At 40.9% G+C, this 22,971-nt stretch overlaps 1 protein-coding gene across 4 annotated transcripts; it reads left to right on the top strand.

Moving 5' to 3' along the window:
• Positions 1-536: 536 nt before the first annotated feature.
• KAT7 (lysine acetyltransferase 7) lies at positions 537-20,514 on the top strand. Of its 4 annotated transcripts, XM_072414732.1 has the most exons (17): positions 537-664; positions 2,907-2,955; positions 3,066-3,160; positions 4,653-4,800; positions 7,586-7,762; positions 7,941-8,180; positions 9,854-9,936; positions 10,071-10,178; positions 11,330-11,428; positions 11,659-11,769; positions 12,199-12,390; positions 13,386-13,475; positions 13,584-13,724; positions 13,807-13,900; positions 15,049-15,195; positions 15,637-15,743; positions 15,969-20,514. In XM_072414732.1, exons 4-17 carry the CDS (start codon positions 4,707-4,709, stop codon positions 16,068-16,070), a joined length of 1,785 nt encoding a protein of 594 aa, XP_072270833.1. In that variant the 5' UTR covers positions 537-664; positions 2,907-2,955; positions 3,066-3,160; positions 4,653-4,706; the 3' UTR covers positions 16,071-20,514. The 4 variants fall into 4 exon arrangements, with proteins under 4 accessions (XP_072270833.1, XP_072270832.1, XP_072270831.1 ...); XM_072414731.1 differs by lacking the exon at positions 3,066-3,160; XM_072414730.1 differs by lacking the exons at positions 2,907-2,955; positions 3,066-3,160 and having other exon boundaries at positions 545-664.
• The last annotated feature ends 2,457 nt before the right edge of the window (positions 20,515-22,971 follow it).

The following is a 22,971-nucleotide window of genomic DNA, read 5'->3' as shown; positions in this document are numbered from 1 at the left end:
TACTTCGTTCTAATAAAAAGAATGGTATATTAGAAAATTTCCCATTGACAGTTCTTCTAATGAAGCAAGAGAATCTGCGAAACGCCTGCAGCACAGACGGGTGTTTTGTGTGGTATTATTGGCACTAATATTGTTTATTTTTGTTTAGAATAAATTATATTTTTAATGATGTTGTTTGTTTTTCATGAAGGGTCCCGAACAAAAAACCCTTTATTTTTTGCATTCATGAAAAATACAATTTCTATACTGTGGGAACTGCTGACAGGAAATGTCACTTGTTTCCAGGCAACCAGCATTTTCCAAAATGGCTGCCTCTATAATAGGTTTACTTTAAGTCATGTATCTGTCGGAGCAGACTAAGAAGGGCGGAAAAGGACATTCTCCGGTCATTATACGGTGCAATGGGAGAGATTTGAGGTGAGCTCCCCTGTGCTGGGTCACTTTGACAGCCCATCCCCCTTCGGGCACCACCGCCGCTTTTCCTCCCGCCAAAGCCAGCGTGAGAAGGGAGGGGCGGGCTGACGTACCAATAGGTGGGCGGGGCTGCACATGCGCGCTAGTCTCCCGTTACCCGGGGACAGCGCCGGACTGATTCCCGTGCTGAGTCAGCCCCGTGGACGGGAAGCAAAGCTCAGCGGAGCGCAGAGCGATGCCCCGGAGGAAGGTAAGTGAGGGGTCATGCACGGAACAGAGGCAGCTATGGCGATCGCGGTGCCAGAGGCGTGCAGGGCACCCTCTCCACTAGGGAGCTGTGACTGTATACCACTGCCCTGGGCCTCTGAGCACCCTAGGTGGGATGCCGGGTTTTCTGCACGTATCGTGCAACAACTACACACCGGAGAAACGCAGTGTAAACCAGGCCTGTGTCGGTAAGCTCGTGATAAAAGCTGATTGGTTGTTGGTTTGCGGGGCTGCGCGTTCATTGGTTCCGGGATTCACAGTGGTGGTGCGGATAGGCTGCACGTGTTGTCACTCATAGCTGGCGCCTTGTGTGTGGCTGCATTCTCATTGATATACAACAAGAGGTTCGGCCTCGCCTCTCGCACGGGATTGGCTGATGTGGTAGTTCTATGACTGTTATTGGGCGGTGTCTCTGTACATCACAGGAATGACTCATCCTGAAGGGATTTCATTCGGTGGTGAGCGGTCTCTTCTTCTGGTTGAGCCAATGGGTGCTCACGTGGGTGTGGCAATAACAAACTGAGAGTATCACATGGGCCTGGTATACAAAGAGTGTAGCAGTGTATTCAGGAGCATGGTGGGGGCACTTACTTTCAGCAACCAATCAGATGCCATGGATTATAGTATGCAGCTCCATGCTTGTTCATCATTCCCTGTATTTTAGTCCAGTTTGCTCCAGTGTTATTCCTGTGTTTAGTCATACAGTGTCTAGTCATACAGATAAAGTTTGTTCAATCTTCCAATGATTATGGAGTATTATGGGTAAGTTGACCCAATCAGGTGTTTGCAGATCTGGAGCATTTCCTTTCTATTTTGATTATTGATGGGTCTGTTATATGGAGTTTTGGGAAAGGATCATCAGAACCACCAGAATCTATGTTCTCGCTGTCATGTAAAGAGAGCCTGTGCTGCGCCAGTATTGCCGGATCTCCCCGCAGCCAATCGCTTCCCATTACTCTCCTGCACTACATGTAGGCTCCTCATGTCAGGGTCCCGATCACCAGTGGGATATGGATAATAGGCAGAACAGATCCACAGAATGAATAAAACAGAGGTGGGGTGATCTCTGTATTACATGTCCTAAGGTACAGCTAGCTCTCCAGCAAGGAGAACATCACCAAATCTATACTAAGACGAGGAAGCAATGCCTGAGATCTCGCGCTGCGGAGTCCCTAAGCACGCTTACATAGGGTCAGTCAGCTTTATTCCTGAAGTCTACAGGGGCTTCCTGTTTACATCTAGGGGGGCGGGGGGGGATTCTTGGTTGGCTATTGAAGTGTATATGTTACAGGCAAAAGCAACAAGTTCACAAGAATGCGGACATCCATAGACACATACTGGGCTTCCCTCTGCTCCTGTCATCTTCCAGGATTAAAGGAGTGATATCTGACACAGAGCTGGGGAGTACCCGGTACTGCCCCAGGTCCCTCCCACCACTGATCGGAATGCAATGGGTGAAAGAAGTAAATGCTGCCGGGAATAAGTTGGGTTAAGCAAACCTGATTCCTTACCTTCGATGGCTTTTAAGTGGTCATACCTCACTAACATAAAGTCCATTCTTCTAAAAAGTTGGCACATGCTTACCAGGGCATGCAAGTCTTGATATAGCTGAAACTTTTTGTTTTTGGTAGCACAGGGAAAGATTACAACCTCTGTCTGATTCTATAGCCATCTGTACTGTCATTAGGGTTTATTATCATTTCTAGAATTACCCCGACAGTGTTCTCCCCAGCCCCTTTTAGCTGGGCGCACCACCCGGCACTTTTCGGTGACCACCTGGCTGTTTTTGGCTGGTTACTGAAGAGTTGGGTAACAATACCCACCCTGCTACCCGCCTACAATTTCTTACCACCTGCCTTGTGGGTTAAACACTGCTCATGTGTCCCGCTATTGTTAGGTATTCCCGACACACCTGTCCTGACAGATTTGTGACTTGGAATACCCTGTCTGACAGGACAGATCTTTCTATGGACACAGAAACCTAACACGAGTACTAACCCTTCATCACGGGTATAGATGAATATTAAAGAGTACACAGGGCATAATAAAATCACAGCAGATCCTTGTATGTGTATGGATCTCTATAGATCAGCAATCTCAGCAATCTTGACATTTTTTATGTTGTGTAATAAGCCAGATATGTGATATACAGATCAGTTGTAGTCAGTGTCTGTTTTTCCTCAACGTGGTTACTAATTATTTTATTGTTCCTCATAAATATTTAGGAGCCAGAAGGTGTTACAAGAATATAGAGATGTTGCAGGTCTGATACATGTAAGTGGAAGTGCATAATGTTCTGAGCTCTCCATTTGACGTTACATTCCTGCACAGCAAATGTTGTGATTTACACAAATTGTTCACACTATGGCTCTGATTTATTACAGCTCTACAAGACTAGAGAAGATAGACTATTATGGAAGAACCGGGGTGATCCAGCAAACCTGGAATCTGGTCCAGGATTGGAAACATTTACCAAATAGTAAGTCCAATCTAGGTTTGCTGAATCACCCAGGTTCTCCCATGATAGTCCAGTGTTGTAGAGCAATAATAAATCAGGCCCTTTATACCCGGGTAACTTTTTTCCTAATTCAGCAATATCCTGGTTGCTTCTCTAGCTTTGGTTCATTCCCATGAGAGGACAACCGAGATGTACCAGGCCATACAGAATCGAAATGGTGTATTTTCCATAGGTTGCTTTGCTTTAAACATGCTTGCCTGTCCTCTGATATCCCTGGAATATTGTTGGTGCCTGGCAGACAAGACACGTATAAATACTTGGAGGGTAGCCAGCTGCAGTGATGTGAACTAGGATCTAGGTGGAAGGTATTGGGAGTTTTTTTTTTCCTCTTATGAAAGGTCGTCTTTAAGACTTTATTACAGCTTTGGTTTGCTTTCTTAGGCCAGGTTCACAAATGCGTCAGCTTGTAACTTCCAGTCTGCAGAGCAGGGTGCCCAGCAAGTCTTCCGCAAGCTAGAGCTACTTTTTAGCCGTTGACGCACGCTTAGGTTTCATCCAACAAATATTGAATTTAGATCTCAATAGGAATGGCAGCTTTACCGGCTGAAGACGGCCTGTAGATTAGTATTTCCCAGCCTCTGTAAAGTAGGAACTTTAATCTGTGCGCCTGAGTCTTGCAGCACTGGAATGGTTCCTGATCATGTGATCACTGTGACAGCCAATGTTAATGATCACATTGGTCCGTTCACTCAGCTGCCATCATACTTTACACAAGGAAGGGTCACATTGACACCTCGCTGTGGCTTTGGATCCTCAGCACCCTCCTGTTCATTGCAGAGCTGCTGGTTCTGTGTTTGCCCACCTTGAAGGGGGATCCGGGGTCACACAGAGCTGATTCCTGGATCAGGTAAGTGGAACTATTTAGAAATTTAAAACATATTGAACTAATACATTCCCTAAATTTGATCCAAGTTTTCATAACCTATGAAATTATATTTTAAACAGAAGCAGAGTCACAGTTCTCCTTTCTCCTTGTAAATGGGTAGCAAGGAGCTTTCTTATTTCATATGCCCAAGCTACAGTGATGACTGGGCATCCTGGGCTCATGGGAAGTGGGTTGACCAACGGCCATGACTGGTGGCATCTAATGCAAAGTATCATTGCAAGACATTTTAGCTTTAAGGACTTGAAGAGAAATGTGCTAAAGCTTTGCAAATGCTTGCTGTACAATCTGCTTTGCAGCCTGGTACTTACAGGGGAAGGCTGACTTCATGGTAGGATGCTTTAAGTAGCTTTGCTAAGGCGCAGTATACACAGAGAAGACAAATCTGAATTAGCCGCTAAGTTATTTAGCTTTTGAGTTGCTATACAAAAAAAATGTTGTATTATGGTCTTCTGATGGGTGGGTTTGTATTACTTTGTGTTTTCTACTCATAACCTGGACGGGGTCTCATTCATTCATTATAAGTTGTGTGACTAGCAGTGGCATTCCTAATCTCGACATGTTCCATAGAGGAATGCTGGAAGCAGTTCGGACGGGACAGAAGATTCCGATTTCTCTACAGACATGGAGCACACAGACAGTTCTGAAAGCGATGGAAATTCCCGGGGACCTGCACGCATTACGCGCTCCACTGCCAGGCTCAGCCAAAGCTCACAAGGTAACCTCGTCTCAACATTACGTTACTGATTCCGTAAGAAAATAGAATTAATCTGCCAGGTGTAAATAGTAATACATGATGTCATTTCTGTGAATGTTTATATATGTAGATGTAGGGATCTAGTGTATTCAGTTATTAGTAGTGCAGCAGCTATGTTAGGCCTAGGGGCAATAAAAGGGCAATTACATTCAGTGGAGAGGGTGAGATGAGTTTATTGAAGTCTTTACAACCTGCACCTAAAGGAAAACGCCAATCTCACAGATTGAAGACAGACAAAACTTTTCATTTCAGCAGGATTGCTATTGGAAAGTTTGTGTTTAGGGGGTTGATACAGAAGTGTAGAAGTTAGGAGCCAGCAAATTACCTGCAAAATAAATGGCTGAAAAAATTGGAGAAGAACTTATAGGATCAGGCTTGTAAAAATGATTGTTCTAAATCAACTCTGCCAGCAGCAAATTGACTTTTCTTGTTATAGAAGTTTATGACTATTTGAGTCCTCTCCCACCCCTTACCATTCTGTTGAAGACAAAATCTTTCTCTGGCGTCTGCGGCAGCTTAAACACACACGCACCCACTTTTTTCCCAATGGGACCTAAGGGCCTATTACCCAAATTTTTAACAACTTTGCCATTGCACAAACTAAAAATGAGCAATGTTCATCTATTTGTGTTGTCCACTTCACAGAATGTTCCTCCAGTCTCCACTGATTGTTGTTGCCCCTGACATTTATATAGCGTGCAAGTCATCCTCTAGTTGGTTCTGTTAGGTGTAGGGAGGATAGGGAATATATTTTCGGGATGGCTGCCTATAGAGTTCCGCAGGCACTCTATAGGAAGGGATATTTCCGCTGATCAGAACGCTTTTAATTTAATACCGTCTGCTTAAAATGAATTGCATTAGTTTAGCAAGTTCGTGTTTTCTCATATTTTAGTTTTGGCTGAATATGTATTACCCTCATCTGGGGAATTTAGCGTCGAGCTGCCGTTCATTAGCAAATTAGCAAGGCAGCTTTCTTTGCCATCCAAAACTCTACGTGGACAAAGCAATTCATTTTAATTAGCGCCTCTGCTTCATAGTGTTGGCTTTTTTTTTAGAGGAGCAGCTCCTTAACCCTAATTAAAAAAAGCAATCGTGTCTCTTTACTTCTAAACCTCAAGCTGTTCTTTAACTTTCCTTTCGCTGTATCATCGCAATGCTATTTCTTTGGAGTGAGGAAATGCAGGGTCTTGTATTTCCGTAATGACTTTTGTGGCTTTAGTAAGGGTTTAGGATGTTCTTTTAATAACTCCTACATTACCTAGAATACAATTGTCAATGCCTACATTAATATCTCTGGTGGTATTGATGATGATCACGTATATCAAACTGTGCCAGCATCCGAAGGATTCTGATATACGACATTGTATGACATTTGCCAAGTAAAGCTGACTTTTTAGTTGTCCGTTATTAAGTTTAGAAACTCAGTGCTCTTTAGCACTCCATATAAAATCAACTTGGTATACCTTCTATAGAGATCTAACATGAATTAAACTGCATAAGGTGCTCCATCTTGTTGTGCCTGCACGTGTGTTGATCTACATAATTGGAACAGTAGAATAATAAATGGGAGGCTTGATTTATGACGTCAAGGCCTCATGCACAACTTAGGAGCCAATGGGTACTTCCATGGGACACAGTCAGTTTGAGGACTTCTAGAGACTAGTAATGTAGTTTCATTGGGTTGGATTCATTTGCAGTCATAATAAATTCGTGACCTGCAAAAAAGGATTTACATACCTACTAATACTGTGATTCCTGCTGGGCTTTTTTTTACCTATTGCCTTTACGTTTAGAAATGGACAATTGGAATACCCTATAATTCAGGCATTGGTGCGTAGGGTGAAAAAAAAGTCGACAGAGTTTAACTATGTACTCACTTTGTAATTAATCTGTCGCCAATCTGTTAGTGCTAACCATTGTCAAGATGCTAGATTGTCATATTTCCTCATTGTTTGGAAATATGGAACTACTTTTTTCTTAATGAGAATTTGGCATACAGAACCCTTTTTTTCCCTGTGTGTAGCCTGTAGATTAACATTCATTCCTCATACTCTGCATGGCATGCGTCTAGCTTCCCTTGGGTTGATCTACTTTTCACTGCTGCCCATATTCCTAGTACAGTAAGGATGCACATAGTGAGAATATGTTGTTTGCAGTCCTCTAGTTATGCTTGGATGGCCACACACAACAGATTTTCATTCTTCCTCAAACCAGTTGGTTCAATCAAAGTAACTCAACCTTAGCGTCCACTTATAGGGGTGCAACACCTAAAAGTAAGATTAAATTTCGTCAACCTTCGGAACAAACCTTGACTACAGAAACGTCTCTCCCACTGCTCAGCAGATGCCGGAGTGCCGATGGCCCCAGCATGAACACGAAGATTGATGAATTTAATGCTGACTACTTCAGATGTAGAGCAGATATATTCTTTTTTATGATGTTTGCTTTTGGGTGGAGTAATCCTTTTATGTCCATCCAGAAAATCTTCTGTGTGTGGCTATTGAAATAGACTAGTTCTACTTTGGACAGTGTTTAGCCCAGGTATAGGCAACATGCTGCCTGTAACTATAGACAATCTAGATTAGGTTAACCTGTACCTGGGCTTCATGTTCTCTGTTCCATATATCAGCCTGCTAGAATTAGTTATTTCCTTCTGCAGCTAGCTATGGTTAGGAAGAAGCAGTGACTTACAGGGCAGTAAGGTTGGCCGTGTTGGCAAGTGAAATTGTGGTTTGTATTAAACCAGATTCCAGTCCGGTTAGCAATCTGCAATCGTTTGGTGCAGAGGAGCCGGCCTACTCCACCCGGAGGGTGACCCGCAGCCAGCAGCAGCCCACCCCCATGACTCCGAAAAAATACCCACTCCGACAGACCCGCTCATCGGGATCGGAAACCGAGCAAGCGGTGGACTTTTGTGACAGAGGTACGGGGGTGCAGCCGAGCCAAAAGCCTTGCCGGAAGCGCTCTCTCTCGCTCTTGTCAAAGTAGATGCACGCTGGCTGTCTGTTTTAGCTGTGGCCCTGTAGAGTAGCTTTCTTTGTGTGCTTATCATAACCGTGTGAATTCTGACAAATGCTGACCATTTTCTCTGTCTGCCACAGATGCTAAAAACACCGGGGATCATGACGAATCCCCACCTCGCACTCCTACTGGAAATGCACCATCATCAGAGTCCGATATAGACATTTCAAGCCCTAACGCTTCTCATGATGAGAGCATTGCCAAGGACATGTCAATGAAGGACTCTGGGAGTGACTTGTCTCATAGACCCAAAAGAAGACGATTTCACGAGAGCTACAACTTTAATATGAAGTGTCCAACCCCTGGATGCAACTCTTTAGGTAATCCTGTTGTCTATATGTCATATCATCCATAGGTACAATCATTTCAGAATGTTATTGGGTGCTGTCATAACCAGTAGAACTCCAGTTACATAAATGTATGTTTTTTGTATAGTTATAAATGCTGTCACCTAATAGACAATTATAAAGTAAAGGTCATTTTATTACCTTTGCTGATTCAAAAGAAAACCTTGTCTGTGTACCTTGTTTCAATTGTTACGAAGGTCATGTCTATACCAACCCTGGGACTGAGCTCAACCTATGTGCCATTGCACTGTCCAGTAAGTAGTTTATTGGTATTAAAGGGTTTCTTTTGGGTATAAGGATGAATCGTGTGTGTAGTAAAACTTTGATTTGCTTTTCTGGCTTACAAAGGCAAGTGCTTTACCTGTGGTAATAAACTGTGAGGGTGTTGTGATCTGCTTTATATATTAAAGCACAATTTAACTTTGTTTAGATTGGATAAATACATGTTTTCCAAAGCAGGCACAACTTTTATTACCTATTAGTTAGGGTACTTTAGCTCATTCGTGGGTGTGATGGACCTGCAGAAAGACTGCTGCCTCCACAGAGACCAAGGACTTTATCTACAGCTGCTGGAAGGGATGTACCTAGAGTGAGTTTATCCAATGCACACGCACAGCCCTGCATTGATTGGTAAGATACCCGGCAATCCTGGAACTTAATGAACTCCTGTGCCAGAGTTACCTCATCTCAGCCAGTCAAGATGGCCAAAGAAGAAGAAGAAGATGGCGGCCTACAATGGGACAGGTGAGTATCGCAGAGTTTAGTTCTGCTTTACCACCACTATTGCTCCTCTGCTTCTTTAATGAACTTTACTGCCACAAAAGAGTAAGACAAGTAAATCGTGTGCTACCCATACGCAAAAGTACAGGGTGTTTCTTCTTTTCTGCAGCAGCCAAATGGAGCATTGGGCGAGAGAAAAAGAGGTAAATGCCTAGACTGCTTGTATTTACTGACTCTACTAAGGTAAACCATTTTAAATTAATGTAGACCTATCATGAGTGAAATACGGAAGTTGCCATTGCTAATCTACTTCTGTAAATGCTGGATGTAGCACTGCAAGCTATTGACGAGGAGCAAGAATGCAGATCAGGAAACGGAGTCCGTGTTTGTATATTTGCTCTGGGTCAGTGATTTAGAGTATTGGGGAAAGACAGTCAACATACCAGTTAGGACCAGGCCTATATGGTGTTAAAGCGCCCTAGTCTTTATCAGCCGTTAGTTGGATGACTTCTTTTGCTGGCACCTTTTCTAGCAGCAAAGATAATGATCTAGGTAGGTCCGCAGTCCCCTTGTTGTGATTTTATAACTCTACAACACTTCTTAAGCCTTGCACGGACCCTGCTGCTGAACAGCCAATTGGCAGATTTTCTCAGCAAGGCACCCAAAGGACTATTATGCTACAGAAAGAGAGGAGGTTTGAAACTTGTCACACAGTGTAACTATGTATTAGGTAAGTATTTTGTGTTGCTGGGGTTTATTCAGTATGCAAAACTAACTTTTAAACACCCTCACAGTCTGCTTCCAAAGGAGAATGAAAAGAGTGCACTATTGCTGGGCACTCCTAAAAACAATGTTCCTGTTATTTAAATGTTCCCTTTTTTTATTCCAGAGTTTTTCTGCTAGCTAATGCTTTGTATATTCTATAGGGCACCTCACTGGGAAACACGAGCGGCATTTCTCAATCTCCGGCTGCCCATTATATCACAACCTGTCTGCGGACGAATGCAAGGTAACACTCTTGTCTTGTTCAGCACCCCATTAGTCACAGCACTGTGTGCGAGGTGAAGGGGTTCGTCGTCTTTTACTTGTGCACGTTTCTCATGAAGGCTGACCTGACCATTCCGTGATTGCTTACATTTACAGAATTGTGATGAATTTCAGGTGAGAGCACAGAGTCGTGACAAACAGGTGGAAGAGCGGATGCTGTCCCACCGGCAGGATGACAATAACAGGCATTCCACACGCCACCAAGTGAGTGCAGACGTGATTTCACGTCATCGGGCAGCTTTCATGAAAATCTCAGGAACAGCGCTGCAATTTACACACAAGTTGCGTGTGTCTGGCAAATCTTCAACGGCTTCCTTATTGCTTGAACCAGAATCGACTGTTCTTATTAGCTTTCAGCGCCTGCTTTATTTAATGTCACCGATGGGCTAGAAGCTACCAGATTACAGAGGAATATTACTGCTCTGCAATATCCTTATTTGCCTGAAATTTAAAGTGTGTGTCAGGGCTAAATAAAACAATATTCAATAAATCTTGACAAATTCGACTGATCCCTTTTGTCTCCATACTGATTTACAGATTTCCAACTGTCTCTTTCCACATGCATAGATTGATTTATTTTCCAGCAAATTAATGCTGCTGCCCTAAATCTCAGGATAATGAGAGGGGAGCAAATATATCAGTAGCAATAGGGCTTATAGTCAAGGTCCTCACATAAGTTTTATAAGTCTGTGGATGTTGCAAGGCGCTGGTGAAAATAGTTTCTTGCTAAAAGTAATGTTGGGACATGATCATGTGGGGAGAGGCAGGTTTAGGAGAAAATATAGGCACTTACACACACTTGAAATAATGGCCTGCTAAGAAAATATAAAGAGCAACAGTAGTAAAAAAAAGTTTCCGCCGTTTAGGACATAAAGTAATAGGAATGGAGCAATACTTTCTTTAAAAAGATTTTTTTTGGGGTATTGTGCCAGAGACGCAATTCAAAGTCAATTGGTGATCCAATTATCTTTTTGGCGCCACGCTAATATACTGTTACCTGTGGATAGAGTAATTATAGCCAGGGTTCCCTTAGTTATTTCAAGTATTCCCTCATGTTAAAAAGGTTGAGAAAGGCTGGGCTAGTCTGTGCCGTAGGGGTTAGACTAGTAGGCACAGTTGTCTGACCAAAGCCTTGACATTCATGTGACCAGACCTTGGTGGTCCTTGATACAGAATAAAGATACATATTTCAATTATTTAGGTTGACTGTAGCTATGAAGGTCCTTCAATTTTAAGATATGGGTCATATAGTATGACATAATGACAGTGTCTTGTTTAAATGTGGCCAGAGGTTGTCTGGGTTAGACTGAAAAAAACGTGGTGACAGAAGTGACGCTAATACTTGTCATTTTAAGGCTCCCACAGAACGCCAGCTCCGGTACAAAGAAAAAGTCACAGAATTGAGAAAGAAGAGGAACTCGGGCTTAACCAAAGAACAGAAAGAGAAGTATATGGTAGGATTACAGATATCCGATTTCTATCTGTTTTGCCCATGCTACAACACACATCGCTTGTGCTCCGTGATAATGTATGTTTTTCCATTGCAAAGCCACTGCAATACTGGGTTTAAATGTATTTCTTTATTTAATGTGCGTAGTCCATTCTACAGTAAAGGTTCAGAAAGTTGGGGAAAACATTTGAAAATGTGAGCAATATTTGACTTTAAGGCTTCTCTGTTTTACAGGAGCATAGGCAGACGTATGGTAATACAAGAGAGCCACTCTTGGAGAACCTGACCAGTGAGTACGATCTAGAACTTTTTCGAAGGGCCCAGGCCAGAGCATCGGAAGACTTGGTAAGGAGTCTATATCAATTTCATTCAACTATGCAGAACATATGTTTATTTGCATAAAGAAATGGGTTTAGAAAACTATTAATGTTCATACAGTGTTCCCACCAGCTCCTTTTAGCCAAGTGCACCTCCAGACACTCTTCAATAACCAGCCGCTGTTTTTAGGTGGTAACTAAAACAATACAGGGGCTGCCACCCACCTACAATTTCATCCACCCAACTAAAAAAATAATTCTGGATTGAACACTGATGTACTATATAAATAGCAATAGATTCCATGGTGTGCTAACACTACATACACCATTCAGAGTCCTTTCTTGGCAAAGTAGCTCTATAGTTCAGTGTCCCTCCCATGGTCATGCAGACACACAGCTTTGGAAGACTGCCCGATCATGTTTGGTAAATGCTGTGCATCTTGTCTTGTCTTTTTAGGAGAAACTTCGCTTGCAAGGCCAGATCACAGAAGGAAGTAACATGATTAAGACTATTGTCTTTGGTAGATATGAGCTGGACACCTGGTACCATTCTCCATATCCAGAGGAGTATGCACGCTTGGGAAGGCTCTATATGTGTGAATTCTGTCTAAAGTACATGAAAAGTCAGACTATCCTACGAAGACACATGGTAAGCCATCATCCTTTTGAATGCTCAGGTTCTCAGGGAGTCCAGACTTCCAGGCTAAGTTAAATACATCTGTGAGTGAGATCGCTTATCAAATGCACTGGAAAGCATCACCCTTATTTATAGAAGGTAGTTGGCACTGCCTACATTAAAGCCTCGTTCATGGTTTGGGCAAGATTCAGCAGAGTTATATCATTTCTTTCTGCACAATTCAGTGATAGAGTAAGATTCCTTTCCCTGTGCTAAAATATTTACTAGCCAGTTAAAGAAAGATGTCTTAAACATACAGCTGTAGAGAAGAAGAAATGGTTAGAGACCCGGTCACCACCCATGCATAACTTTATATTGAATAAAGGTACACATGGGTCAGGCTGGTTTTATTTTTTTCTTTCTAGATGTAGTCTTTATATAGTCTGCACATAATCTCAAAAACAAAGTCTACAGAAGTTTTGGAGAATATGTACTCCACCTTTTACCCTGATGTAAGCCAAGGTCCTGATAGCAATAACGTAAGTCTTGCGTAGTTTGTACAGATTGACGCAGTGTTAATCTTGCTTATTTTTAAATTTGTCTTGCCTGCAGTGCTTAAAATAGACTACATTGGAACAAAACTAAACATAAAGCAAGCCTGACATAGATGTGTTGGTAGGTTTACTCATATCTAGATATAGGATCTTTTAAACGCTCAGAGCATATAATAATTTTCAGTGCAGCTTTCCTTTAACACCAGGAACTATACAGAAAAATTTTTTCATAATCTGGGGACCACTCAATTTTAACATAAACATTTTTTTTAATTTCGGCTTTTTCAGAAAGGTGGAAACATTTAAGTTGTGTTTTTCTATGGATGCCAGATTATGTCTATTTTTCTTTGTCACATGTGTGTTTATTGTATGGTGTGTAATCCCCCCATCTCTGCATTTGTAACTAAACCCTGATGCTATTCTTGCAGATAAAGGCTTCTTTCTAATGTGTCCTTTTTTTTTTTTTTTCCTCAGGCGAAATGTGTGTGGAAGCACCCTCCTGGGGACGAGATCTATCGAAAGGGAGCCATCTCTGTATTTGAAGTAGATGGAAAGAAGAACAAGGTTAGCATTACAGTTGATAGGCTTTCTTGTCATTTAAAGGACTGTTGTACAGAAAAGCTCATTAGCGCTCAATGATTAAATGCATTGCTGTGACATTTCTGCTTTCAGATTTATTGCCAAAACCTGTGCCTTCTTGCAAAGCTTTTCCTGGACCATAAAACACTGTACTATGATGTGGAACCATTCCTTTTCTATGTCATGACGGAAGCAGACCATACTGGCTGCCATCTTATAGGCTACTTCTCGAAGGTATGACTTTTGTGGAATCCAGCAAACTTTTTATCCATGGACAGTGCTGATCAGCTAAACATTTTATCTTTTTTTCTTATAGGAGAAAAACTCATTTCTGAATTACAATGTGTCCTGTATTCTGACAATGCCACAGTACATGAGACAGGGTTATGGGAAGATGCTGATAGATTTCAGTAAGTCTGTTATGTTTTGCAGGCACCAACATAAAATATGGGGGAGTTATCTAATTTCCATGCAAAGTCAGAAGTACAAATATTGATATAGTTGATTTTTATAATACTGATATCTTATTTTAGTAGATGGGGATTTTTTATGTTGTCCTAAACCCAAAACAATCACAAGGATTTTACAGCTTTATTTTCACTTTATAGTGATATGCCTTTCTAATCCCATATAGTGCAGAATGTTAAACATTGTCTATACAGGGACACAGGAATCTGGTACCTTCACGTTGTACTACTATCTTTTAGGATTGGATACTAACCTTGTAGGACAGCCCAAGATAAACTTTTCATACCGTGATGTTTTCCTAGTACTCTAGAATGATTGACATAACTCCTGCTGCTTGGAAGACTTCCATATTTTTTTTGTTTTCCAGCCTTACTTTTAAGATTTCTATTGTACTAAGGGAGCTGATCTTGCAAGCCATCAGCTGCAGTCCTATATAGGAATAAAACCATTGGAGGTACCTGCTGGGTTCTGCATATAGACACTCTTAAGACCTTGCTTGCTTGCTTGCTTGCTTGCTTAGTTAGGTCATTTTTAGAATGATTTCCAGGTCCAGAGCTATTGACTTTTTTTCTTTCCTCTATGTAAGAAGTTTCTTTGTAGTATAGTCTTCATTGGTCATTTAACCATTTATTCACTGGCTTTTGCCACAGGACCCATAAGCAAGCATACTTAATCCCCTCTGCTACTGGAGTTTAGGGCATGTATTGAGGGGGATTTCCAGCTAGGCATCCAGGTTCAGCAAGAGATAGACAGGTTTTTTCCAGGTGCTGAGGTCTTCTAGTTTCAGCTGCAAATACTCTGGTGGCTGCATGAGATTGGTAAACAGACCATTTATCAAATTCATGGACACTAAGCTTTAAAGATTTCAACCCTTGAGGTATCATAACCTTAAGGTATTGGGCTCCCGTGTTCCTCAAGACTCCATCTTGATATTATGCAAAAACATGGCTGCATGTGGAGCAGAGCAATCTATTCCTTTCATATACACAGGCGCACATTACCGTTAGACACAATCTAATCTGTTTTACTAGAATTTACATGTCTTTAATCCTAGCTACAAGGCCTCATTTTTGCACTTTGATTCCTTCAGGTTATCTTCTTTCCAAGGTGGAGGAGAAGGTAGGCTCCCCTGAGCGTCCACTCTCCGACCTGGGCCTTATAAGCTATCGTAGTTACTGGAAAGAGGTCCTGTTACGTTATCTGCACACCTTCCAGGGCAAAGAGATTTCCATCAAAGGTAGGGTCGGCTTTGTATGACAATAGCTGAATGATGTTACTCTGTTGGGAATTAATTTTCTGTAACTGTGCAATTGTCCATATGCAAGGAGCCATTTTCATCTACAATCAATATGTACATTTTTGTGAGCACCATGGAAAAGGTTAAATGGTAATGAAGGAATATAAAGCTGCACATTACCTTGTCTTTAGTAGCAATCTTGCTACCTTTTTAGGCCCTTGCTGTTAGAGCAACAACACTCTGTGGACTTTATTGGCAGGATCACCAAGTATTTGTGGGGACCAAGAGAACTATAAGCACGGATGTACTTACAATTGAGTGAAATAGTACAAATTTTATGTTTGAGGAAAGCGGGGCCTTTGTGTTTTGTTTGTGTTTTAATTTATCATTTAGAGAAATCAGTTTATATTGTTGTGTTGAAATCTCTGTTGTGTGTTGCAGAAATTAGCCAGGAAACGGCAGTGAATCCTGTGGACATAGTAAGCACTTTGCAGGCCTTACAGATGCTCAAATATTGGAAAGGAAAACACCTTGTATTAAAGAGACAGGTTAGTACCTGGTGCATATGTTGTTGATTGGTGCCGGGCAGAATTATACTGGAAATATCTGACGGAATATCGCTGCGCCTGAACAGATGAGCCTTTTACTAAACATAGGGACCTCTTGCAGACCCCTCATTGGCTCCTTTTATAATTTTTTTTATGAAGTTGTTAGATTTTTTTGTACTATTTTTATTTTAAGGTGTCCTACCATATGTTTTATTCTCATTCCAGGATTTAATTGATGAATGGGTAGCGAAAGAAGCAAAGAGAAGCAACAGCAATAAGATAATGGATCCCAGCTGCCTAAAATGGACACCACCTAAAGGGACATGAGCAGCATGGTCTGTCCTACCAAATCCTCTGCAGTCTCCTGTCCCGTCGGTGTATTTTCTGGCATGGACCAATACAACCAACAACAGAAGTTTTATTTCTTTGGATGACCTGTGATCCATCATCTCCACACTTAGATCCACATCTTCATGAACGTTCCCTTCTGCAATGTGACATAAGCTTTCCAAGATCTGTGAGCCCCATGCTTTGCCAACCACTGGGTGCACTGGCTTTGTAATTCTTTAACATTCAGAATCCAGTTTTTAGTTTTTAGTTTTTTCCTATAAAAAGTGCTCTTTGTATTTTGATCCAAATCTTAGTATATTTGTTGTAATGATCCATCCTCCTCTGGATGGTATACATGGTGAATTTCCTTAATGCCTCAAGCATCGGTCGTATTGATGCAAGCCATGAAAATGTTTAGTTTATCTGTACAGGGCTTCTACCTGCCCTAGTCATGTTCTACAATGTTCATCCTTCTAGTTTACATCATGCTTTCTATCAAAGCCACCACTTTTTGCTACAAATAATAATGAAGACCTAGAACCATCCTATATAATAACAGAATGTCCATCTTACATTATTAGTAAATAATCTTAGTTGTTGACTGCCTGTAGACAAAGAATAGGTGATTTCTTTCTAGTTAGGAGTTTTGGAAGAGGGTTGTATAGTAAGGCTAATCTCAGACCTTCAGTGAGCAATGGCGGTCTGCCACGAGCTCAACCATGGTCCCAACCTCTTCTATTAAAGTGAATAGGAGCAGCTGGGACCATTTTTTGCATTCAGTTGATTGCAGTGCGGTTCACAAATGTGGCATGACGATTTTGGCCATGGTGCTTGTGGTTTGAAGATCTTTAAATCCAGCTGCTTGCAAATCCTGTTGCCCGCAGTGCAGTTTGCCTCTCCCAGTCGCACAGCAGCAGTTTGCTATGCAGTCAGGAGCTGTTAGCCACACATTTTTACACTGGGGTTCTGAAAATGCCCAAAGATCTCGCATGTTTTATTACCGGTATACTTCAGCCTGTGCTCCCCTTCTGACGTTTTCCCATATTGTCTGATAGGAATGGTGGTGATAATGGCTTTGCCAGTGGTTGTGGTTTATTATAATTCTCAGACCATGGTCCTCTGATAGTGGCATGTTGTGTCGAAGGTGAGGGGTTGCCAAAAAAAAACATAATAGTGTCCAAAAAATTGCAATTACTTTTTTCACTTAGCAGTTACTTGTTTTACTTAACAAATATTCAAATTTTCTTAAAGAATTGCAGCTAATATGACACAAATTAACCCGCTGCCTCAGTTTCTGATATTACATCTCGCAGCAAGAATCTCTCAAATCTAAACTCCTTGTACCTGCCAGAAGACATTTTACTTGTGATTAGACCTTCCTTCTCATGTTTCTGTTGTGCTTTAAAAGTATATCCACCTTCTTAATGGTGTTTAACAACCAGAGAGGTATTATACTTGCCCCTTGTGCAGCTTATGTCTCCTAACTTTGCAGCATTTAGATACTCCAGCCTTGTTATAAAACAATCACTTCCAGAAGTTTTGGATGCTGAATATTGATGGCAGTGGATATAGTGGATATACTTTTAAAGCACAATTGAAAGGAAGGTAGGAGACCTGGGCAGTTTTTGGGGAGTTACAAACTTATAAATAAGGCATAGGGCTGACCTGAGTAAAAAATTTCATTCTGATCCAGTAGTTTGAGTAATTATTTAACTATATGAGCAGGTATGCAGGGTAAAGAACTTTTTGGCTGTACTGTTCTGCATGCTTTCTCCAGGTCCGTGTCTCAAAATATTGACCATGGAGTCTAGTAGCATTTTTGGAAGTTGACAATCTATTTTCTCAGTACAGGCTCCCTTTCAGCAATCGTCCTAGAAATATGGATAATCCAGTCATCTTATTGTGCATGCTTGTCCAATCTCTGTCTACTCATCTGTACTTTGCTCAAGCAGCGAACAAGAATTCCATGTTGAGGAGGGGGAGTTTCTTGTGCCACTATTCGGAGGACCTGGGACCTACTTTTTATTTAAGCTGAAGCAGTTACCGCTGTTTTGGAATTTTTTTTCATTTCTTTTAATTTTCCAGTTCTAAGGCTCTGCTGGTGGAGTAAAATTATTCAGATGCCTGTTGATTTCAATTCACTAGGTCTGATGAAAGCTCATAAAAAGGCCACTCTTTCTATTCCAGCCTGAGAAAGGTATTGAAAGCTTCACAACAGCAGCTCCTGCTTCCATGCATTGAATAGACAAGTCTGTATGCGACCTTTTCAAGGACACAGAGCAATTCAACGAAAACTGTAAATGTTGTAGACCGTATACTAAATACGCTATTAGCATAGGTAGCCATTGCTTGTGGCTTGTCTCTAGGTTAGTGGTATTTTGTAAGATCCATTTAAACAGTCGTGTATAGCTTGCAGTTCTATTGTCTGTGTGGCCAGATCAGTGCCCAGATGTAACTTGCACAATAATCGGCATACAGCCCAGGTTTTTGATACATAAGATTCTTTCCTTCTGGTTAGCTGTGTGTGTCCATAGGCCTCCCCGAGTCCCTGTTATTTACAGCAATCCATGCATTGCCGTGGAAAAACAATAAAGTTGTTAGCATTGATAGCAACCAGTGCATTAAAAATACATGAGCTTCAAGCCGAGTAAATGTCGAAGCAATTTAATCTCTTGCCTCCCCAGCGTACCAGCACAATGTTTTCTTAACAAGATTATGGTTTTAATTAGTTTCCTTTTTAGTCAACTGTTACTGATCCATCCCATTTTAATCTGTTTTAATTTTTTTATCCCTTTTTAATCTACATAACATCCTATTTGTGTTTCGTTCTTGGTTAAAGTTTTGAAAAGAATCTTCTGTTTAACTTAAGCAGTCTGGTTCATTAAAGCAAACTTGTGCTTTTCTTTTTGGGTGGGGGGTTACAGATTTGCTTTAATGGCCCCCTCCTTAGTAGAGGATACCATTTATTATACTACCAAACTAATTGGATCAGTCATAGGGAGTGAGGAAATCGCACATGGGGCTCACACAACTCGTAGGTAGGAATACCTGAGCCCTGTGTAAGCTCCAAATAGAGCTTACACAGGGATTCTATGCTTCCTAGCACTGTGTTTAATGCATTATACTATAATTACAAGATGGATTGTGACCTGTGCTGTATTGTGCATTTTACTGGTCCGGTGGCAGTGAGCTTTTGTGATCAGAGACACCTAAAGTACAACTGTTTAGTTGTCCATCGCCAATCCTCAGTTGTCTCTTAATGCAGTATGAGTGTGCTGCCAGCATATGATATTTCTAATATTGCTGATGTGATGTGACATTTTGTAGTTCTCATTATACGAGTGGAGATAATTGAAGCCAATATACTATATAGAGCCTTCTAGTCTGAACAATAGCACTTGGTACTTTTGTGATGTGTATCGTTTTACTAGCCTTGTAGCTAGATTCGAGAATAGCAGCTGTAAATGAGCAATGGGATCCTCTTGGATAATCCACTAATCAGGATCATTCTAGAGGTCACTAACTTCTGGCTGTGTACATCTCAGTTGAGTGTGCTACCGTTATGTTACACTAGGGGGTGCAATACATTAAGTTTATCCATTACATTTCCAATACTGATATTATTTTTATTGAATGGTAAAGAACATTGGCTCCATCTAGTAAAACTTGGGAGGTTTTGCAGCTCTTGTGTAAAAGGATTATTCCTGAATCCAGCTGGTCTTCTGTTACCTCCAGGATTATTTATATTGTATAGAAGAATACTGTCATTCTAAGTATCCTTTTATTAAAGGATCCCTAAAAGGAAGGTAATTCCTATGTAAAGTACAGGACGTTATTGCAGTTTGCTGTATACAGGATTTTATTTTTTGGGGACAGGGTATTCTTTTGGCAATCAGTACACAATGTACTCTAATTCATTATTATTCCCATGACATGTATAAAGGAGTCAACTTGTATTTTTCTATTTATCGTCCCTTTTATTTGCTTCACTTCTCATTAAAAAGGATGCCTTGACAATATTTTATGTTGCGCTTACATCTATATCCTGTTTTTGGTGTGGTAAATGACTGCTGTTTGCAATGCTGTACTTTCTGCATTCTATGGAGCAAACACAAACCCTTCAAAATATTTATGTGACGCCGATATTAGGATTGTGCTGCAGTGAACCTAATAAGAAAATGACTCCCAGACCAGGACTTCTCATAGTTCCCCTGTGGTTTACAACGTGGCCAGGAGACTGCACCCCTCATCCCTTTATCTGCCAGAAGCCCAAACGGTCCTGTTAGAGCAAAGATCTTACTTTGTGCAGCTTTGCAGATTATTTGCACTGGATAAACATACTTTATTTATGTTTTCTGCTGTAGGCTGTTATGTGACTCACTTTATGTTAATATCAGAGCAGTATCTTGCCTACTCAATAAAGCATGTATTCTTCTTCCAATGGAATTTTGTGGGCTTTTCTTAATGTCCTCATCTTAGAATGTGATATGTGGAAATGAGATAGATATATATATATATATATATAGTTGTGGTAAGTTTAACTGTATATATACACAAGAACAAATGTTTCTTGTCCATTGAAGGTAAAACCATCTATCTTCAGCCAATAATAAACCTATTCTGTTACCAATGTGTTCTGCTGGTGTCCTATTATGGTTCAACCTGTTAAATGTTCCCAAACCCAAGGTGGTATTAGACCTAACTTTTCTTAAAGCTCTGAGCAATAATCCTTCATGGAAGCTAGACCGGTCTGGGATTTCTTTATCAGAAGCAAGGTAAGCTTAGGTGGCTTCATGGGATCCATTCCTTGCACCTCCAAGAATAATATCTCCTATAGTGAACTCCGTTCTCCAGATTGTTCCAGGTAAAAATGGAAAGACAGGCCAAACATTTCAGTACTTCTAGGTCACCAGGATCTTCTGTCCTAAATACTCGTTTGTAATCCCAGGTTCTGAGGGACAGGGACACCTGTGATTGTGTTTCTCACAAAGCTCTAGGCTAGGATGTCTACTTCCTAGCAATGGAAGACACTTCCGTGAGTCTCAGGACTTCCAAGCCTGCAAAGATTCTCTTCTCTTCCCATGTCAGGGTGGTCCAGGAGTTCCTTCTTAGCCAAGAAAAGTTCTGCCTTTAACCTCGGTAAGGCTCCAGTTAACTAAATGGAAAGTTCCCGCATCGTTCTATTGTGGTTTATACAATACAAGGAGCTCAGCAACTGCTTTGAGATCTGAGAGCCATTCTTGGGCTTTATGGCATTAAGCAACTGGTACCCAGATGTACAAGGCTGCCACATTCTTTATGTTCTACCAAACCGATGTATTTGCCTTGTGATGTGTCCTGTCCTTATGTCCTATGGGCTGCAGGCAGTTCCTTGTTCTGTTTACATGAGCCTAATAGAAAATAATTCTATTATACTGTGCTTTATCATTTTCTCTATCAAGCACATGGACTTGTGTGCTGCTTCTTTCACTCACACTTCAGCCATGGTAAACAGATTACAGTAGGGTGATAACAAATCAGATTATATTACTTATAAGCCTTCATTAAAAATGATATAATAAAGATTACTGAGTTGCATTAGTTTGCATCTCATATATCTTTCTTGAACTCAAAACGAAATAGCCTTCTATATATTGGTATGCTATGTTAGCTAATAACCACTATATGGCAGCAAAGTTTTGTTTTTTAAGATTTTCTTACTTGCAGTACCCCTGCAACCCCCCTTTCAAAAAAAATTAGAGTTTCTCCTATTTATAACTTCATCAATAATGGTCACCAGGACAATTGGAGACAATTGAATTTTTTCCAATGGTCACACAACTACAGGGTCTTACCCCCATACTTACTCTATCAAAGATTAAAAAAATAGATTTGGCTTTGAATTTGTTTAATCTGCTTATATGCTTATATATGGCCTTCTTGGTTTTTCCTTCCCTACATCAGCAACTTAATACAATTTTAACACAAACTTTCATTACATATATTATTCTAGATCTGAAGAATAGATTAGGGGAGAAGGCATTCCTATACATGGTGTGTTTGCATGCAGACTGCCCTAGGCAAGGTTGAGCCTTCATGATTGATAGAACTGAAATCCAATGAATGAAAGGTGCTGGCTAGGGACAAACAATCTGGATGTCCTCCAGCCTGGAACTGTCTGACTTTCTGCATTTTCTGATGCACACTATGAGAAGCTCACAGTGTGCAGAGAAATCCAAGTAAGCAATCTGGAGCTCTGCAATAAGATAATAAATTCAACTTCTTCTTGTTTGGTCTTTTGCGCAAACCAATGAGATGTTGCTCTTTTGCAATTGAAACTCTTTATGCTAATACTACCTTACTAATATTTCCAGCTAAATTCACCTTTATTGTAGAACCCACAGGTTATGCAAATCTACAAAAAAGTTTGTACTTGTCCCACCACTTTCTATAACTGGAAGTGAGACTCTATTTTATATAATGTGGGGTAAAGTGCCAATAAGCAATTGTGTACTACTACTAATAATAAAAATAATAATAATAATATGCGCATTTTACTTGTTAAGTGTAGTCTGCTCCTTCCGGTCTAACCCCTGTATGCCATTAAAGTAAAGGAGACCCATGTTTCCCCAGGGATCCTTGCATATCGCTGACTGCTTCTAATTACACTGGTTCCAATAAGATAATTCCTGTGGATTTTGTGACACACCAGTCTCCATAAACTGTAAGGGGCTGTCTGTCCCAGAAATGTTTTATGGCTGCCCATGTAGTCTGTAGGGGTAAACCTTGAAAGGATTAAGACCTTGTTAAATGTTTACAGGCATCATTCCGTCTCATGAAATCCTTGTTCCCATCAGATTCTTGAAGACTGCGCAATGGCATCACGGCTTATCTTACCCTTCCAAATCTACTTCCTGCT

This window comes from Pyxicephalus adspersus, chromosome 6, assembly GCF_032062135.1.
Source record: "Pyxicephalus adspersus chromosome 6, UCB_Pads_2.0, whole genome shotgun sequence".
NCBI lineage: Eukaryota > Metazoa > Chordata > Amphibia > Anura > Pyxicephalidae > Pyxicephalus > Pyxicephalus adspersus.
The sequence above is the reverse complement of the archived record's forward strand: the minus strand, read 5'-3'. Positions and strand labels throughout refer to the sequence as shown.

Excerpts from the sequence above, each read along its gene's own strand:
- KAT7 (XM_072414730.1), top strand. Across the intron at positions 11,770-12,198 it reads CCAGAGCATCGGAAGACTTG|GAGAAACTTCGCTTGCAAGG; the intron begins GTAAGGAGTCTA and ends TTGTCTTTTTAG. Across the intron at positions 15,196-15,636 it reads CAAAGAGATTTCCATCAAAG|AAATTAGCCAGGAAACGGCA; the intron begins GTAGGGTCGGCT and ends TGTGTGTTGCAG.